Below are 20747 nucleotides of genomic sequence, written 5' to 3'. Positions count from 1 at the left end.
CTTTGGTTTAGAATTCAGTGTTCTTCGATCCAGATCTGAGGAGTTTTCTGAACGTAACTTGGCTCTGCTAACAGGAGACTTCTTGTCTCATGCAATCTTTTTAGGAATTAATTTAGGAAGCTCTGATGGTTTTTACTATAGTTTGGTTGTTATCTCAGAAGCTGGCACTGACAGTGTCTCTGAATGTTTTAAGGTTGAATCCAGTTATTTAGGAACCAACTGTACAACAATCTTGGAACTTGCATCTTGTGTTCAGATCTCTTTGAGGTATCAGATCTGACAGGCTTCGCAACCAAAGCTTTTTGGAGCATTAGGGCTTGCTGCCTGTTATGGCATTCCTTAGGTACTCCTTGGTAAAGGAGCTGCAAATAGAGTACCTCAAAGGAGAGTGGCCCCCAGTGAGACACTCCAAGCATCAAATATGGCCCTGCCTTGACCAGAAAGACCACAGACAAGAGGCACACATTTTAAAGCCAGGTGTCTTCACCTTTGGATCCATCACGGAAGAAGTAGTCAAAGCTGAAGAACTAAGTACTGTTAACTATGCTAAGAATAAAACTTTTCCTTAACAAACTAACACTACAAATTGCACTAGGCTCGGACACTAATATCTACTTGAAAGAAGGATCTGGAAAGGTTCAAGTCCATCTGCTGCTGCAGTTGGAACAAAAGGAGGCACCAGAGGGTGCAACACTTCCTCTTATACACCCTCAGAATGTCCAGGAAAGCAGAAGAGAAGGGCAGGAGGTGTGTATGAGTGCTCCAACTGCAATGAGAAGGTTCCATGGACTGAGTTGCACCCACTGGCACAAAGGACACTGAAAGAAGTAGTCTAAGATAAGCTATTCTTTAACGGTTTACAGACACTATTTGTGGCATTCAGTAAAATGAAAGACATGTTTCACACCTGCTTTTCAACTATATCATACGATCTTGCTTCTGCCACACCACAAATTAGCAGTAGCAGGGAAAAGCCTAGGTGAAATAAGACTAAAAGCAAGTGTGTAATATAGCTATCACTTCACTGACATTCATGTGTGTCACAGAGTGAGCTGGCCCTTTTTAGGGAGCTAGGGCTCTGTTCTGTCTTTGTTTTACTCCTGACTCAGAAAACCAAGGAGCTCCCAGGTGAAGTCCCCTAGTCAGAGGGAGTGTATGACTGGAAAAGATCATGTGACTAGCTGGAAGCAACACCTCTGAAAAGGTCTGGCTTCCTCTTAGTCTGAGTCAGAGAACAGGAATGACTTGGGAGAGGATGCTCTACAGAGACAGGCAGACAGACAACTGCCTGGGGAATAACTGTGGTGAAGTCTCTCAAGTGGAACCATCAGAACGCTCTTCACAGAGAGGGCTTAGGCTGGGCAGGCACAAGATTAGCAGGAGGCCTTGCTAGGGAGACGCTAGGGAGCCCTAATACAAGGGTGAATGTGAAATCTGGCTGAAAATCATAGAATCATAGAATCATAGAATATCAGGGTTGGAAGGGACCCCAGAAGGTCATCTAGTCCAACCCCCTGCTCAAAGCAGGACCAATTCCCAGTTAAAATGCCAGAAAGGACTTGAAAAGCCGGGATTGGATTCAGAGGTGATGGGTGGATACTTGCTTAACAATACCAATAAATCAGACCCCAAAGGAGAGACTTTAGATGAAACACTAGTTGTGTGCTATGAGACTTGGGAGGGGAAACTGGGGCAGACTTATGCACTTCAATAGGGCAGGTACATAGACTCTGCTACAATGTCACATAAAATGCTTTCTCTACACTCCTACCCTCTTCTGGCAGTAACCTAATCTGCTGGTAACTAATCATGGGTGGACAGAGAGTCCAGCACAGAAATTTAAAATACACGATCCTTGGCCTTTGCATAAAAGGTATTTTTGGAAAACAGTCTGAAAAAAGCCATCTGATTCTCCAGGATAAACGGTAGTACTTCAGATAGCATCAATATCAACTGCCCTGATATTCTGTAAACATAAAGAGGAACTAAAGTGCACATTTTATGTTTGTAGCCAGAGTGAAGCACTTTGTATTAGTAACACACTTATATTTACTTCCAGATACAAAAATAGCTGTCAGTTGGACTCTCATAGAAAGGGTAGAAAGCTGGCTAAATTGTCGGGCTCAACGGGTAGTGATCAATGGCTCCATGTCTAGTTGGCAGCCGGTATCAAGTGGAGTGCCCCAAGGGTCGGTCCTGGGGCCGGTTTTATTCAATATCTTCATAAATGATCTGGAGGATGGTGTGGATTGCACTCTCAGCAAATTTACGGATGATACTAAACTGGGAGGAGTGGTAGATACGCTGGAGGGGAGGGATAGGATACAGAAGGACCTAGACCAATTGGAAGATTGGGCCAAAAGGAATCTGATGAGGTTCAATAAGGATAAGTGCAGGGTCCTGCACTTAGGACGGAAGAACCCAATGCACAGCTACAGACTAGGGACCGAATGGCTAGGCAGCAGTTCTGCGGAAAAGGACCTAGGGGTGACAGTGGACGAGAAGCTGGATATGAGTCAGCAGTGTGCCCTTGTTGCCAAGAAGGCCAATGGCATTTTGGGATGTATAAGTAGGGGCATAGCGAGCAGATCGAGGGACGTGATCGTTCCCCTCTATTCGACATTGGTGAGGCCTCATCTGGAGTACTGTGTCCAGTTTTGGGCCCCACACTTCAAGAAGGATGTGGATAAATTGGAGAGAGTCCAGCGAAGGGCAACAAAAATGATTAGGGGACTGGAACACATGAGTTATGAGGAGAGGCTGAGGGAGCTGGGATTGTTTAGCCTGCAGAAGAGAAGAATGAGGGGGGATTTGATAGCTGCTTTCAACTACCTGAAAGGGGGTTCCAAAGAGGATGGCTCTAGACTGTTCTCAATGGTAGCAGATGACAGAACGAGGAGTAATGGTCTCAAGTTGCAGTGGGGGAGGTTTAGATTGGATATTAGGAAAAACTTTTTCACTAAGAGGGTGGTGAAACACTGGAATGCGTTACCTAGGGAGGTGGTAGAATCTCCTTCCTTAGAGGTTTTTAAGGTCAGGCTTGACAAAGCCCTGGCTGGGATGATTTAACTGGGAATTGGTCCTGCTTTGAGCAGGGGGTTGGACTAGATGACCTTCTGGGGTCCCTTCCAACCCTGATATTCTATGATTCTATGATTCTATGATTCATCATGAGTATGAGGAATGCAGATGGGGACTGGAGATCTGGAATCATTCCATAGTGAGATCTGCAATGCAAGTTGAGAAACACTGGAGTTTATTTCTACTAAACGAGATCCATGGGCAGGTCTCCCCAACAGTGAAAGTTTGCTTTAGTTTCTGTTTCACTTAAGACTTCATAATTCAGTACAAACATAGGGATAAACCTTGCCTCCAAGTTAGTCTTCTGCATGTGGTTTCCATTTCTCTATATACTGGGAAGATTAGATGCTGTGTATTTAAGTGCAAGTACTGTAGTTTGGTTTTCCAAAATACAGGTTGAGGAATGAAAGGACAGTCCATTCCCTGCAACCGAACATTTAGCTATGGCCTATGATTTCACACCTGCAAAAAAAGTTCATGTAACTATTTTGCACACATACAGGTATTTTCATGTGAAAATGAGGAAGTAAGGACTTGACTTTGTGCATGGAAATGAGAAATGCACATTTTGTATAGATCAAATGCCTGTGTATGCTCTTTTGTGAGTGCAAAACTAGAGGCTCTGGCTGAAGTTCGCTATTATTGCACAAACAGTGCATGTATTTTCAAATAAGGTAAAAAAAAATCTTTCTTTGGAAGTTTTTCTATTAATTGGTTGAAATCATTGACTTTTATAAACCTTAACTATTCTCTTGGTAATATTCCAGCCTCTTCTATCATATATCTGATGTTTATTTACTGGACCACATACTGATGTCTGCAGCCCAGGAGCTTACTCAGCAACCACACCGGCACAGAAGGAAACAGTTTTGATGTTGGAGGTTTACTGATGGTTCAGTACATTTAATGGCAGGAAAAAGCACAGATATAAAATAATATTCAAACCAATCCATAAATCATAAAACTTATTAATCTGTGTCTATCCCATCTTATGAATGCAGAAGTAAAGAAACACAGAGAGTTTAACCAAGAGACGCCCTCCTGCCAAATTTTAAGTCCCTGCTCCAAAGCATGGAGACACAGGAAATTTTCAATAAATTGGTTGTAGGAATTTTTTGTCAACACAGACAGTGTATTTTTTCCTCATCTTGTTCTCTGACATGGCTGACTTGTCTTAACTAACATTTTTGGAAAATTTCAGCCTGAGGCAGGCACATGGCATGAAAAATTTCAGCCTGAATTGTTTAAGTCACCGTACTCTCTAATTGCTTAAGTTTAGTAAAATTAGAAATAACTAATATATAATGATCTTATACCTGCACCGCCTACACACAATGATTTATGTGGATCTTAGCTTTTTTATTTCACGTCCTCCAATGTCTGGTAATTTTATGTGTGGTTATAAACTTGATGCACCTGTACACTGGATATAGGATTTGGCCCAAAGACATAAATCCAAAACTACAGCACCTTAGGTGCTGTTTAGTCTGTATGTTTTCCCAATAACTCACTACTTTTTAAAATAATTTGAGAAACGTGAGTATTCTAAGAGTAAACTAACAAATATGAGTAAATGCATTCATGCTTTGAAATCCACAATGGTCACTCTGAAGGGCATAATTTCTAGGGCTGTCAATTAATCGCAATTAATCACTGTTTTAATTGAACCATTAAACAATAGAATACCAATGGAAATTTATTAAATATTTTGGATGTTTTTATACATTTTCATATATATTGTATTCTGTGTTGTAATTGAAATCAAAGTGTTTTTGATTACAAATATTTGCACTGTAAAAATGATAAATAAAAGAAATAGTATTTTTCAATTCACCTCATACAAGTACTGTAATGCAATCTCTGTCGTGAAAGTGCAACTTACAAATGTAGATTTTTTTTGTTTAAGTAACAACATTCAAAAACAAAACAATGTAAAACTTCAGATCCTACAAGTCCACTCAGTCCTACTTCTTGTTCAGCCAATCGCTTAGACAAGCAAGTTTGTTTACATTTACAGGAGATGATGCTGCCCCCTTCTTATTGACAATGTCACCAGAAAGTGAGAACAGGAATTTGCATGGCACTTTTGTAGCCAGCATTGCATGGTATTTACGTGCTAGATATGCTAAACATTCATATGCCCCTTCATGCCGAAGGGCCACCATTCCAAAGGATATGCTTCCGTGCTGATGACGCTCGTTAAAAAAATGTGTTAATTAAATTTGTGAGTACTTCTCCATGTGGGCACCAATGATTCTGCCAAGAATGACCTTGAGCAGGTTACTGCAGACTAAGTGGCTCTGGGAAGAAGGATAAAGGAGTTTGAGGTGCAAGTTGTGTTTTTGTCCATCCTCCCTGTCGAAGGAAAAGGCCCAGGTAGGGACCATCAAATTGTGGAGATAAATACATGGTTACGCAGGTGGTGTCAGAGAGAAGGCTTTGGATTCCTCAACCATGGGATATTGTTCTGGGAAGAAGGATTGCTAGGAAGAGATGGGATCCACCTAACAAAGTAAGAGAAGAGTATCTTCGCAGGCAGGCTTGCTAACCTAGTGAGGAGGGCTTTAAACTAGATTCGCTGGGGGATAGTGAGCTAAGCCCTGAAGTAAGTGGGATACTGGGAGGAAACACAAGGAGGAGAGTGCAACAGGGGGGGCCTCCTGATTCATACTGAGAAAGCAGGGCAATCGGCTAGTTATTTTAGGTGCATGTACACGAATGCAAGAAGCCAGGGAAACAAGCAGGAAGAATAGGAAATCCTGGCACAGACAAAGAACTATGATGTTATTGGAATAACAGAGATTTGGTGGGGTAGCTCACATGACTGGAGCCTGTCATGTATGGGTATAAACTGTTCAGGAAGGACAGGCAGGGGAGGAAAGGTGGAGGAGTTGCACTGTATGTAAGAGAGCAGTATGATTGCTCAGAGCTCCTGTATGAAACTGGAGAAAAGCCTGTTGAGAGTCTTTGGGTTAAGTTTAGAAGTGAGAGCAACAAGGGTGATGTCGTGGTGAGCATGTGCTATTGACCATCAGACCAGGAGGATGAGGTAGATGAGGCTTTCTTCAGACAATTAACTGAAGTTTCCAGAACACATGCCCTGGTTCTAATGGGAGACTTCAATCACCCTGACATCTGCTGGGAGAGCAATACAGCAGTGCACAGACAATCCAGGAAGTTTTTGAAGAATGTTGGGGACAACTTTGTGGTACAAGTACTGGAGGAACCAACCAGGGGCCATTTTCCTCTTGACTTGCTGCTTACAAACAGGGAAGAATTGGTAGGGGAAGTAGAAGTGGGTAGCAACCTGGGCAGCTGTGACCATGAGATGGTTGAGTTCAGGATTCTCACAAAAGGAAGAAAGGAGAGTAGCAAAATATGGACCCTGGACTTCAGAAAAGCAGACTTTGACTCCCTTAGGGAACAGATGGGCAGGATCCCCTGGGAGGCTAATATGAGGGGGAAAGGAGTCCAGGAAAGCTGGCTGTATTTTAAAGAAGCCTTATTGAGGGTGCAGGAACAAACCATCCCAATGTGCCAAAAGAATAGCAAATATGGCAGGCGACCAGCTTGGCTTAACAGAGAAATCTTTGGTGAGTTTAAACACAAAAAGGAAGCTTACAAGAAGTGGAAGATTGGACAAATGACCAGCTAGGAGTATAAAAATATTGCTTGAGCATTCAGGGGTGTGATCAGGAAGGCCAAAACACAACTGGAGTTGCAGCTAGCAAGGGATGTGAAGGGTAACAAGAAGGGTTTCTACAGGTATGTTAGTAACAAGAAAAAGGTCAGGGAAAGTGTGGGACCCTTACTGAATGGAGGCGGCAACCTAGTGACACATGATGTGGAAAAAGCTGAAGTACTCAATGTTTTTTTGCCTCAGTCTTCACAGACAAGGTCTGACAAGGTCAGCTCCCATACTGCTGTCCTGGGCAACACAGTATGGGGAGGAGGTGAGCAGCCCTCAGTGGTGAAATAACAAGTTAAGGCAGGGGTGGGCAAACCTTTTGGCCCGAGGGCCATATCTGGGTATGGAAATTGTATGGTGGGCCATGAATGCTCACAAAATTAGGGTTGGGGTGCAGGAGGGGCTGAGGGCTCTGGCTGGGGGTGTGGGCTATGGGGTGAGGCCAGAAATGAGGAGTTCAGGGTGCGGGAGGGGACTCCGGGTTGGGGCAGTGGGTTTGGGTGCGGGAGAGGGATCAGGGCTGGGGCAGAGGGTTGGGGCACAGGAGGGGTCAGGAGTGCAGGCTCCGGGCAGCGCTTACCTCAAGCAGCTCCTGGAAGTAGCGGCATGTCCCTTCTCCAGCTCTGGCACTGCCCCATCTGCAGGAGCTGCCCCTGCAGCTCCCATTCACTGCAGCTTCCGGCCAATGGGATTTGCAGGGTTGGCACTTGGGACGGGGGCAGCGCGCGGAGCCCCCTGGCTGACCCTAAATGTAGGAGCCAGAGGGGGGACATGCTGCTGCTTCTGGGAGCCTTGGCACGCACACACGGAGCGGCCTCCGACCCCGCTCTCCGGCGGGAGCACGGGAGCAGAGCAAGCCCCAAACCTCACAACCCAGCAGGAGCTTGAGGGCCAGATGAAACCGGCTGGAGGGCCAGATGTGGCCTGTGGGCCGTAGTTTGCCCACCCCTGAGTTAAGGACTATTTAAAAAGCTGGATATGCACAAGTCCATGGGTCCAGATCTAATGCATCCGAGGGCGCTGAGGGAAATGGCTGATGTGATTGCAGAGCCGTTGGCCATTATCTTTGAAAACTCCTGGTGATCGGGGGAGGTCTGGGACGATTAGAAAAAGACAAATATAGTGCCCATCTTTTAAAAAGGGAAGAAGGAGAACCTGGGGAACTACAGACTGGTAAACCTCACCTCAGTTCCTGGAAAAATCATGGAGCAGGTCCTCAAGGAAACCATTTTGAAACACTTGGAGGAGAGGAAGGTGATCAGGAACAGTCAACATGGATTCACCAAGGACAAGTCATGCCTGACCAACATGATTGCCTTCTATGATGAGATAACTGGCACTGTGGATATGGGGAAAGCAGTGGACGTGATATATCTTGACTTTAACAAAGCTTTTGATAAGGTCTCCCACAGTATTCTTGCAGGCAAGTTAAAAAATTATGGATTGGGTGAATAGTATAAGGTGGATAGAAACCTGGCTAGATCGTCGGGCTCAATGGGTAGTAATCAATGGCTTGATGTCTATTTGCAGCCGGTATCAAGCAGAGTGCCCCAGCGGTTGGTCCTGGGGCAGGTTTTGATCAATATCTTCATTAATGATCTGGATAAGGGGATGAATTACACCCTCAGCAAGTTCGCAGATGACACTTAGCTTGGGGGGAGAGGTAGATATGCTGGAGGGTAGGGATAGCGTCCAGAGTGACCGAGACAAATTGGAGGATTGGACCAAAATAAATCTGATGAGGTTCAACAAGGACAAGTGCAGAGTCCTGCACTTAGGAAGGAAGAATCCCATGCACCGCTACAGACTGGGGACTGACTGGCAAGCAGCAGTTCTGCAGAAAAGGACCTGGGGATTACAGTGGATGAGAAGCTGGATGTGAGTCAGCAGTGTGCCCTTGTTGCCAGGAAGGCTAACGGCATATTGGGCTACATTAGTAGGAGCATTGCCAGCAGATCGAGGGAAGTGATAATTCCCTTCTATTCGGCACTGGTGAGGTCACATCTGAAGTACTGCGTCCAGTTTTGGCCCCCCACCACAGAAAGAATGTGGACAAATTGGAGAGAGTCCAGAGGAGGACAATGAAAATTATCAGAAGGCTGGGGCACATGACTTACGAGGAGTGGCTGAGGGAACTGGGCTTGTTTAGTCTGCAGAAGAGAAGAGTGAGGGGCTTTTGATAGCAGCCTTCAACTACCTGAAGGGGGATTCCAAAGAGGATGGAGCTCAGCTGTTCTCAGTGGTGGCAAATGACCGAACAAGAAGCAATGGTCTCAAGTTTCAGTGGGGGGGGGTCTAGGTTGGATAGTAGGAAGCACTGTTTCACTAGGAGGGTGGTGAAGCACTGGAATGGGTTACCTAGGGAGGTGTGGAATCTCCATCCTTAGAGGTTTTTAAGGCCCAGCTTGATAAAGCCCTGGCTGGAATGATTTAGTTGGTGTTGGTCCTGCTTTGAGAAGGGGATTGGACTAGATGATCTCCTGAGGTCTCTTCCAACGCTACTATTCTATGATTCTATGACTCTATGACTGAACTCCTTGGGGGAGAACTGTATGTCCCCTGTTCTGTTTTACTCGCATTCTGCCATATATTTCCTGTTATAGGAGGCTTGGATGGTGACCCAGCACATGTTGTTCATTTTAAGAACACTTTCACTGCAGATTTCACAAAATGCAAAGAAGGTACGAATGTGAGATTTCTAAAGATAGCTACAGCTCTCGATGCAAGGTTTAAGAATCTGAAGTGCCTTCCAAAATCTGAAAGGTGTATAGAAAATGCTTTCAGAAGTCTTAAAAGGGCAACACTCCAATGCAGAAACTATAGGACCCGAATCACCAAAAAAGAAAATCAACCTTGTGCTGGTGGCATCTGACTCAGATAATGAAAATGAACATGTGTCGATCTGCACTGCTTTGGATTCTTATCGACCAAAACCCATCATCACCATGGACGCATGTCCACTGGAATGGTGGTTGAAGTACGAAGGAACACATGAATCTTTAGTGCATTCAGCACATAAATATCTTGCAATTTCGGGCCATAACAGTGCAATGAGAATGCCTGTTCTGACTGTCAGGAGACACTGTAAACAAGAACCGGGCAGCATTATCTCCTGCAAATGTAAACAAACTTGTTTATCTGAGCAACTGGATTAACAAGAAGTAGGACTGAGTGGACTTGCAGGCTCTAAAATTTTGCATTGTTTTATTTTTGAATGCAGTTTTTTGTACATAATTCTACATTTGTAAGTTCAACTTTCATGATAAAGAGATTGCACTACAGTACTTGTATTAATTGAATTAATTGAATTAATTAATTGAAAATACTATTTCTGGTTTTTTACAGTGCCAATACTTGTAATCAAAAATAAATATAAAGTGAGACTGTACACTTTGTATTCTGTGTTGTAATTGAAATCAATATATTTTAAAATGTAGAAAACATCCAAAAATATTTAAATAAATGGTATTCTATTATTGTTTAACAGTGCAATTAATTTTTTAATCCCACCATTAATCACTATTAATTTTTTTAATCACTTGACAGTCCTACTAATTTCCAATTGTTGTATATACTAAAGAGAAATTGGACCTCATCAAGTATTTTGGGGAATTGGGGCCAAGTTTGTTTAATACGCTCATAAATACAAGAGGAAAATGTGACAATATCAATGATTAAATATGTTAGGTTAATGCCTTCCATTTTAGGCACAGGAAGAAATGAAATTCAGCATGCTTTAAGCCTACCTTTTTGCAGGCAATTTCTGATGGGTTTTACATGATTTATGGAATTTGGACACTAGGGATGATTCAAAGGTATGGCTGCAAGGAAGTAAGTAGAAAAAATACTATCTTAATTAAGCTGAAGGTTTTACAATTTCTTGGGAAATTGTTGCAATTCTTTACTCACCACTAAACCTATTTTTAAAGAAATGACAAATGTTTCGAAAAGAATATTGGTTAAAAATGTTCTTGTTAAAAGTACATGACTAATTGAATATATAGCAGTAAATGAGCTCCAGCCTTACCGTACGGATCGATCATCACTGCCTGTGACAGCTAAAGGCTTCTTTGGATGGACTGCCAGGGCCCAGAGCTCCCCTTCACAATGACCCTGCATTATCAGCATTGGTTTATCTCTTTCTCTCACTATCACCTCAAATATTTCACTGTCCTGTGTCCCTGCTAAAAGTCTGTCTCCTTTCCAACAAACACTTCGGATGGACAAACCTGACAAAGAACAGAGTAGTTTTAGGTCATCAGTAATAACAAGACAAAGTTATATCCAACATAATAAAGAATAGAAATTTTAAAAATTCCTTTATAACAACTATATTTTGAACTTACTTAGTGTCTTCAGTCTGAAGACTGAAGGCATTTTATAGCTTACCTAGCTATAAAGCTAAATAGAAAGCTATAATTGCACTTCTATAAGATAAGGCAAATATAATTATTCCCATTTTACAAATAAGGAAGTTAAGGCACTGCGAGATGCAAGGGCAATCCTGAGAAGCGCTGAATGCCCAGAACTCCTACTGCCTATGGTGGGAGTTGAGTGTGCTCATCATGTCACAGAATCAGTCTCCTAAGCTTTGTCTATAATGGGGAAATGTACCCCCCAAAAAATCCAACTTTATTTAACACAAATTCACCTGTGTTAAAACTTGTGGGAAATTTAGATTAGGCTAGGTTCCTGTGACTGGAACTGTTTTTAACATCATTTTCATTAGAATTGCTTTTTAAGCAGGCTTAACTAAAACTGTGATAAAAATGATTCCCGTAACCACAGCCTTATCTACACTGTGACTCTCAGTGGTTCTATTTTTAAATTTTGGTAAATTTCTCCAGAGGGAGACCTGGCCTAAGTAACTTACTCTAGTGTGTGCAGGAAATCTGTGGCAAAAGTGGAAGTGACATGCAGATTTTCCATTTATCAGTCCTGTGATTTAAACACAAGAGTATATTTGCCTCACAATCATCCTCCCTCCTGCTTTTTTTATAAGGAAAAGGATTATTTTTAAACCACAGTGAAGTGGGTCCTTCATTACAAGAAACAACCCTCACTTTAAAACCAAATATACATCTATATCACAGACAGGCTGAGATTTCACTGTTATTGTAAATTAAAGAATCAAAATTAAATCCTCAAAGAATCAATCCTGATGCACTTGCATGAGAGGAAAGTGATCAGGAACAGCCAGCATGGATTCACCAAGGGAAGGTCATGCCTGACTAATCTAATCGCCTTTTATGATGAGATTACTGGTTCTGTGGATGAAGGGAAAGCAGTGGATGCATTGTTTCTTGACTTTAGCAAAGCTTTTGACACGGTCTCCCACAGTATTCTTGTCAGCAAGTTAAGGAAGTATGGGCTGGATGAATGCACTATAAGGTGGGTAGAAAGCTGGCTAGATTATCGGGCTCAACGGGTAGTGATCAATGGCTCCATGTCTAGTTGGCAGCCGGTATCAAGTGGAGTGCCCCAAGGGTCGGTCCTGGGGCCGGTTTTGTTCAATATCTTCATAAATGATCTGGAGGATGGTGTGGATTGCACTCTCAGCAAAGTTGCGGATGATACTAAACTGGGAGAAGTGGTAGATACACTGGAGGGGAGGGATAGGATACAGAAGGACCTAGACAAATTGGAGGATTGGGCCAAAAGAAATCTGATGAGGTTCAATAAGGATAAGTGCAGGGTCCTGCACTTAGGATGGAAGAATCCAATGCACCGCTACAGACTAGGGACCGAATGGCTAGGCAGCAGTTCTGCGGAAAAGGACCTAGGGGTGACAGTGGACGAGAAGCTGGATATGAGTCAGCAGTGTGCCCTTGTTGCCAAGAAGGCCAATGGCATTTTGGGATGTATAAGTAGGGGCATAGCGAGCAGATCGAGGGACGTGATCGTTCCCCTCTATTCGACATTGGTGAGGCCTCATCTGGAGTACTGTGTCCAGTTTTGGGCCCCACACTACAAGAAGGATGTGGATAAATTGGAGAGAGTCCAACGAAGGGCAACAAAAATGATTAGGGGTCTAGAACACATGACTTATGAGGAGAGGCTGAGGGAGCTGGGATTGTTGAGCCTGCAGAAGAGAAGAATGAGGGGGGATTTGATAGCTGCTTTCAACTACCTGAAAGGGGGTTCCAAAGAGGATGGCTCTAGACTGTTCTCAATGGTAGCAGATGACAGAACGAGGAGTAATGGTCTCAAGTTGCAGTGGGGGAGGTTTAGATTGGATATTAGGAAAAACTTTTTCACTAAGAGGGTGGTGAAACACTGGAATGCGTTACCTAGGGAGGTGGTAGAATCTCCTTCCTTAGAGGTTTTTAAGGTCAGGCTTGACAAAGCCGTGGCTGGGATGATTTAACTGGGAATTGGTCCTGCTTCGAGCAGGGGGTTGGACTAGATGACCTTCAGGGGTCCCTTCCAACCCTGATATTCTATGATTCTATGATTTACACTAGTGAATCATGAGTCAGGCAATATAATTAATTATAAAAATTAAATAATTGATTCCACATAATTTTAAGTCTCTATACTTTTGGGTCTGACTTTCCATTCCCCCAGTGTAAACTGGGAATAACTCCAGTCAAAAGAGTTACACTGCTGTAAAACTAGTACAAGGAAAAGGATAATCAGATCATATTTAGGTTTTGGGAGGTAGAGAGGCGTAAATACGTCTTTATAGTTACTTTTTCATTTTCCACAGGTTTAATCTACTGATTAAGTTTATTTTTTATTTTAACGTCAAGCCTAATATTACAATCAGATTTCATGCTATCTTTTTAAATATGCAATATTTTTGCTAATTTGTGGATCTGCCTACATATATTTGCAAAATTAGATTCCTTTTTAACCTGAGCAATTACCATAGATGAATTTATACAAAGTCATTTATTTAAGAACTGTAAGTAATGGGTTTTATGTGATATGGAAAGTGATTAATAATTTCTATCTCTGGGATACCGACAGTGTCTGTATTAATAAAGTACCTATGGATGAACACCACAGAATAGTTAATCTCATTGGAGACAGGCTTGGCATCTGCTTTGTCAGAACAGACTCCTTTCTACTATATAAACAGATGTGCCATGTCCCAGAAATATGCAAATGGAAGTGATTTCAACCTCAAAATATCATTATAAACATTTGTCACTGAAAACTTCACAAAGAAATGAATCTCTAATTGATTAGTTTTAGGTTTAAGTTTCAGATCATTCAGTTCACCATTTATTCTGCCAGTTCATTATGCTTCCTCTTTTACATGCACAGCTTCTGATGCTATCTGTTTCTAAAGTGAAAGTAAAAATGTGCAGTTGTTCATACTGTTCTCTTCAATGACTTAGGATTCATAAAGTGAGTTACTGAACTATGATTAAAATTTTCAGACATGCCCAACTACAGGGATGAAGGGCGTTTTCAGATAAAATGGGGCAAGAGTCTCAAGAATCCCTGGGAAGGGTTTAAATTAATGATTGTGGGAAGCAAGGAGCCAATCGGCACTTCTCTATCAGCCTGGCCAACTGGCAGAGGAGCATGTAGCGGGAGCAGAGGCCTATCCCTGCATACACTTCCCCTTTCATTCTATCTAAAGCTATCATGTACCTAGTGGATCCAATCAAGTCTCCCACCCATTAAACCAGGTGGGTAGCATTACAGATACTTTAATAAAAAGAAAAGGAGTACTTGTGGCACCTTAGAGACTAACAAATTTATTTGAGCATAAGCTTTCGGATGCATGCGATGAAGTGAGCTGTAGCTCACAAAAGCTTATGCTCAAATAAATTTGTTAGTCTCTAAGGTGTCACAAGTACTCCTTTTCTTTTTGCGGATACAGACTAACACGGCTGCTACTCTGAAAACAGATACTTTAACGTTTACTGAACTTTCAGTCTTGATTTTTCTCATGTTGCCCAGTCCGAAAAGCCCTGAAATCAATTTCTTGACCCTGCCTTACATATAATGTAGAGACTCTGGGCTCAGTTTTGCAAAGTTAAGCTCTTCACTTAGATGGCCCAATTCTGTATTTGGACATTCAAATAGCCATAAAGGTATGTCCATTTTTAACACAGTAAGAACCAATTTTAAGAACCAAATATGGGATTGGCTATCAATTTAGGTAACTAAATGTGAAGATTAGGGCTCTCTATCTCAATATCTCCTACAAGAGAAGAAAGTCTGCTGAGAATGAACACTTTAAAATAAGACAGTAACAACTTGATAGCATTTTCTGTCTGGTTGCCTGCTTTAGTAAATTATCAAAAAATCAGTAACTTCTGTAGTGGGATGAAGTATGGGGGGATGAAATGAATGAATGAAAAGTCAAATTGTCATGTTAAAATCCATGACAAAGTCAATTCCAGCTACAGATTTTATAATAAAACAATACTTGAATAAAATATTGTTAAGTGTTGGTATTTTATTATTGCTTTATTATTTTAATATTGCTTGTCAATAAAATCCCCACTATGAATAAAATATATGTATTAGCATTTTGTGCTGTCCCCTTGAAAGGGATAAAAGAATGTTCATGCCTTCTGTCTTGCCAACTTCCAAAAAAACACAAAAACACAGAAGATGATTTAGTCTGTACCGTTCCGTAAGTTATCTAGGAAATGGTTTAAGCTCAGGTCTTACAACAGCCTCCTCCTGAAGGGCACCAAAATCAGCATAGGGAATGGAGTTCTGATATCCCTTACAAATCCTCAGTAATTGCAGTAAAGCATGGTGTGTAGACAATCTTATGACATGTACACCAAACCTATTTTAAATTTCTAGAGAGAAATCATTCCTAGTATATATGTGAAGGAAACTGTATTCTTCATCAGGTGTACTATTAACACGCTGGTAGATTTAGATTTAAGTGTAAATGCTGTGCTAGTGATCAGATTGTGTATAGTGGCTGTGAGAGACTGACAATTTCCAGCAATATCCTGAATGAACTTTATTGAATTAAGTTTAACTTTACTGAAATAGGGTTAATACCTTTGGGGTGCATTGTATTAAAAATGCAATTGTGTACATGTTATTGTGGCACTGTATGTACCTTCTCTAATGGTGATGGAGGATGTCACTGTACTTCCTCCCTTATCAACCTTTTGGAGCCATGGTCTTGGAGAGGTATGCATATACAAGTTCAAACTGGATTCTCCAAGGACCAAAAGACAAACTGGTTTTTAACTTGTTCATGACTTTTTTCCTGATCAAGCAAACAGATGGGACTCCTGGTCCACAGGGGGCCCCAATCCTTAGGATAGGGCTGGAAGGACTGAGCCTACTGAGGTTTCAGAATCCTGGTTGCTTTTTCTGAGCTGAAGGTGTGATGAACTGGTGACCACAAAGGAATCTCCTTGGATGAGGCATTGAATAGAAAGCTGGCTAGATTGTTGGGCTCAAAGGGTAGTGATCAACGGCTTGATGTCTAGTTGGCAGCTGGTATCAAGTGGAGTGCCCCAGGGGTCAATCCTGGGGCCAGTTTTGCTCAACATCTTTTATTAATGATCTGGATAAGGGGATGAATTACACCCTCAGCAAGTTCACAGATGACACTAAGCTGGGGGGAGAGGGATAGGGTCCAGAGTGACCTAGACAAATTGGAGGATTGGACCAAAATAAATCTGATGAGGTTCAACAAGGACAAGTGCAGAGTCCTGCACTTAGGAAGGAAGAATCCCACGCACCGCTACAGGCTGGGGACTGACTGGTTAAGCAGCAGTTCTGCAAAAAAGGACCTGGGGATTACAGTGGATGAGAAGCTGGATATGAGTCAACTGTGTGCCCTTGTTGCCAAGAAGGCCAACGGCATATTGGGCTGTAGTAGTAGAAGCATTGCCAGCAGATCAAGGGAAGTGATTATTCCCCTCTATCTGGCACTGGTGAGGCCACATCTGGAGTATTGCGTCCAGTTTTGGTCCTCCCACTACAGAAGGGATATGGACAAATTAGAGAGAGTCCAGAGGAGGGCAACGAAAATTATCAGAAGGCTGGGACACATGACTTACGAGGAGTGGCTGAGGGAACTGGGCTTGTTTAGTCTGCAGAAGAGAAGAGTGAGGGGCTTTTGATAGCAGCCTTCAACTACCTGAAGGGGGATTCCAAAGAGGATGGAGCTCAGCTGTTCTCAGTGGTGGCAAATGACCGAACAAGAAGCAATGGTCTCAAGTTTCAGTGGGGGGGGTCTAGGTTGGATAGTAGGAAGCACTGTTTCACTAGGAGGGTGGTGAAGCACTGGAATGGGTTACCTAGGGAGGTGGTGGAATCTCCATCTTTAGAGGTTTTTAAGGCCCAGCTTGACAAAGCCCTGGCTGGGATGATTTAGTTGGTGTTGGTCCTGCTTTGAGCAGGGGATTGGACTAGCTGATATCCTCAGGTCTTTTCCAACCCTAATATTCTATGAATAAGGACTGCTCCTGTCAGAGCACTTCTCATAACTGTTATTCTTTGAGATGTGTTGTTCATGTCCATTCCAATCAGGTGAGTGTGTGCGCACGTGCATGTTGGCTGGAAGATTTTTCCCCTAGCAGCATCCGTCGGGTCAGCCTGGGCGCCACCTGGAGTCGCGCCTTCATGGCGCCCAATATATAGCCCTGCTGACCCACCACCCCATCAGTTCCTTCTTGACAGCTAGTCCGACAGAGGGTAGGAAGGTGGGTATTGGAATGGATATGAACAACACATCTCAAAGAACAACCGTTACGAGAAGTGAGTAACTGTTTTTTCTTCTTCGAGTGCTTGTTCATGTTCATTCCAATCAGGTAACTCCCAAGCCAAATTTAGGAGGTGGGGTCGTAGCTGTCCATTGATTGGAGTACTGCTCTTCCGAAGACCGCATCGTCTCTGACTTGTTGGGTAATTGCATAATGCACAGCGAAAGTGTGTATGGAAGATTACATTGCTGCTTTGCAGATTTTCTGGGTGGGAAACTGAGCCAAGAACACCGTAGATGAAGCCTGCGCCATGGTAGAGTGCGCAGTGATTGGAGATGCAGGAACACCTGCCAGGTAGTAGCACTCATGGATACAGGACATGATCCATGACGAAAAGCATTGGGATGAAACCAGCTGACCGTTCATCCTGTCCGCCACTGCCACGAACAACTGGACCAACTTTCTGAATGGTTTCGTTCTCTCAGTGTAAAAGGCCAGCGCTTTGCAGACATCCAGAGTGTGGAGTCTCTGCTCCCTGCCACTGGAATGAGGTTTAGGGTAGAAAACCAAGAAGAAGGTGTCCTGGTTGATGTGAAACTGCGATACAACCTTCCGGAGGAAAGCAGGGTGAGGCCTGAGCTGAACCTTGTCCTTAAAGAACACAGTGTAGGGAGGGTCTGATGTCAAGGCCGAGGTTATCGCCACCAGGAATGAGACCTTGTAGGAGAGGTAGAGCAGGGAGTATGTTGCTAAAGGCTCAAAGGGGGACCCCATGAGCCTCGAAATGACCAAGTTGAGGTCCCAGGCAGGGACCAGTTGATGGACATGAGGGTATAACTTACCAAGCCCTTTTGGGAATCAGCTGAGCATGGGGATAGCGAAAATTGAGTGGCCTTGCACACCTGGCCGGAAGGCCAAGATGGCAGCCAAGTGCACTCTTATAGAAGGCAACGAGAGACCTTCCTGTTTCAGATGAAGGAGATAGTCTAGGATGTGCGGTACTGAAGTGAGCGTCAGGGGCAAGCGGCACTACATCGACCAGATTGAAATTCTCTTCCACTTGTCAAGGTACGTGGCCCTCATCAAGGGCTTCCTACTGCCAAGAAGGACCTATCTGACCTGGTCTGAACAGGAAAGCTCTGACAGGTTTAACCATGGAGCTTCCACACTGTAAGATGGAGCGACTGGAGGTTTGGGTGTTGGAGACGTCCATGATCTTGTGTGAGAAGGTCCAGGGAGAGCAGCAAAGCAATCGGGGCTCCCACCGACATGTCTAGGAGGAATGTGTACCAGTGCTGATGGGCCCAGGCCACTGCTATCAGTATGACCTGAGCTCGATCTCTGCGAATCTTGAGCAGCACCTTGTGAACAAGCAGTATTGGTGGGAAGGCGTATAGGAAAGCACCTCCCCAGTAGAGGGGGAACGCATCCACGGTGGAGCCTGGGCTGTGATTCTGGAAGGAGCAGAACTGCTGGCACTTCCTGTTGCGTCACATGGTGAAGAGGTCCATCAGGGGAAAGCCCCACCTCTGGAAGATTGAATTTGTGACATCCAAGTGAAGGGACCACTCGTGGCTGCGGAATGACCTGCTGAGGTGGTCCGCCAGCTCATTCTGAATCCTGGGGAGGTACAATGCCTGCAGGTGGATTGAATGTTCTCCACAGAAGTCCCATAGCATGAAGGCTTCTTGGTACAGGGGATAGGAGCTTGCACCCCCATTTGTTGATATAGGACATTGCTGTTGTATTGTCTGTCATGACTGATATACATTGATCGGTTAGGTAAGGGCAGAATGTTTGACATGCTAGGTGCACCACTCTGAGCTCTCTGACATTGATGTGGAGACGCAGATCTGCTTTCAACCAGAGGCCTTGAGTTCTGTGGTCCCCCAAATGAGCTCCCCAGCCCAAGGCTGATGCGTCTGTCACTAACGACAGAGATGGCTGTGGGGCAGCAAAGGGGACCCCTGAGCACACCTGCCGGGCATCAATCCCCCACCAGAGCGAATCGAGGATCGGGCGAGGAAGGGTCACGATCCTGTCCAAGGTGTCCCGGGCTGGGTCATAGACTGATGTGGAGTCTCTGCTCCCTGCCACTGGAATGAGGTTTAGAGTAGAAAACCAAGAAGAAGATGTCCTGCTTGATGTGAAACTGCGATACAACCTTCCGGAGGAAAGCAGGGTGAGGCCTGAGCTGAACCTTGTCCTTAAAGAACACAGTGTAGGGAGGGTCTGATGTCAAGGCCGAGGTTATCGCCACCAGGAATAAGACCCTGTAGGAGAGGTAGAGCAGGGAGTATGTTGCTAAAGGCTCAAAGGGGGGCCCCATGAGCCTCGAGAGGACCAAGTTGAGGTCCCAGGCAGGGACCAGTTGATGGACATGAGGGTATAACTTATCAAGCCCTTTTGGGAATCAGCTGAGCATGGGGATAGCGAAAATCGAGCAGCCTTGCACACCTGGGTGGAAGGCCGAGATGGCAGCCAAGTGCACTCTTATAGAAGGCAACGAGAGACCTTCCTGCTTCAGATGAAGGAAATAGTCTAGGATGTGCAGAACTCAACAACTGGAGTGGCCGAAGCCTGAGTCTGGCATGTGGCACCACATATGTATAGGCTGCCATGTGTCCAAGACGCTTCAGGCAGTTTTTTGCTGTAGTGGTGGGAAACTGCATGACTCCCCAGATTATGTCATTGAGGGCCTGAAACCTCACCTGTGGCAGGTATACCCTGGCTTGGGTCGAGTCCAGTACTGCCCCTGTGAACTCTATCCTCTGGATGGGAGACAGAGTCGATTCTGCTTCGTTTAGAAGCAGACCCACACTCTCGAAGGTGACTTTGATAAATGTGACTGCTGGAGCGGCCTTTGATCAGCCAGTCGTCGAGGTACGGAAACACCTGTACCTGATGCCTCTGCAAGAATGCAGCAATGACTGCCATGCACTTGGTGAATACTCGAGGTGCTGCTGACAGGCTGAATGGGAGGATAGTAAATTGGTAGTGAGAACCATTGACCACAAACTTGAGGTACTTCCTGTGGGTCTGAGTGATTGCGATGTGAAAATACGCGTCCTTCAAGCCGAGGGCGGCATACCAATATGCTGGATCTAGTGAAGGGATGATGGAGGCCAAGGAGGTCGTATGGAACTTGAGTTTCCTCACAAACTTGTTGAGTTCTCGCAGGTCCAAAATAGACCTGAGGCCACCTTTGGCTTTCGGTATTAGGAAATACCAGGAATAGAAACCCTCGCTCCTGTGCTCCAGAGGAACCTCCTCCGCTGCCCCTATTGATAGGCGCGACTATCTCCTGTATGAGAAGTTGCTCATAAGAAGGG

The 20747-nt window shown here is 44.1% G+C and overlaps 1 protein-coding gene across 3 annotated transcripts in view; it reads right to left on the bottom strand.

Annotated features, from left to right (window-relative positions):
• The window catches only part of EML6 (EMAP like 6), a 317359-nt gene that overhangs the window by 214964 nt on the left and 81648 nt on the right, over window positions 1-20747 (bottom strand). For all 3 annotated transcript variants that reach the window (XM_078852321.1, XM_073339283.1, XM_073339272.2), the window contains exon 8: window positions 10797-10998. In XM_078852321.1, coding sequence (XP_078708447.1) covers window positions 10797-10998 — 202 coding nt within the window. The remainder of the gene's footprint in view (window positions 1-10796; window positions 10999-20747) is intronic.

This window comes from Lepidochelys kempii, chromosome 3, assembly GCF_965140285.1.
Source record: "Lepidochelys kempii isolate rLepKem1 chromosome 3, rLepKem1.hap1, whole genome shotgun sequence".
Taxonomy (NCBI): Eukaryota; Metazoa; Chordata; order Testudines; family Cheloniidae; genus Lepidochelys; species Lepidochelys kempii.
The sequence above is the reverse complement of the archived record's forward strand: the minus strand, read 5'-3'. Positions and strand labels throughout refer to the sequence as shown.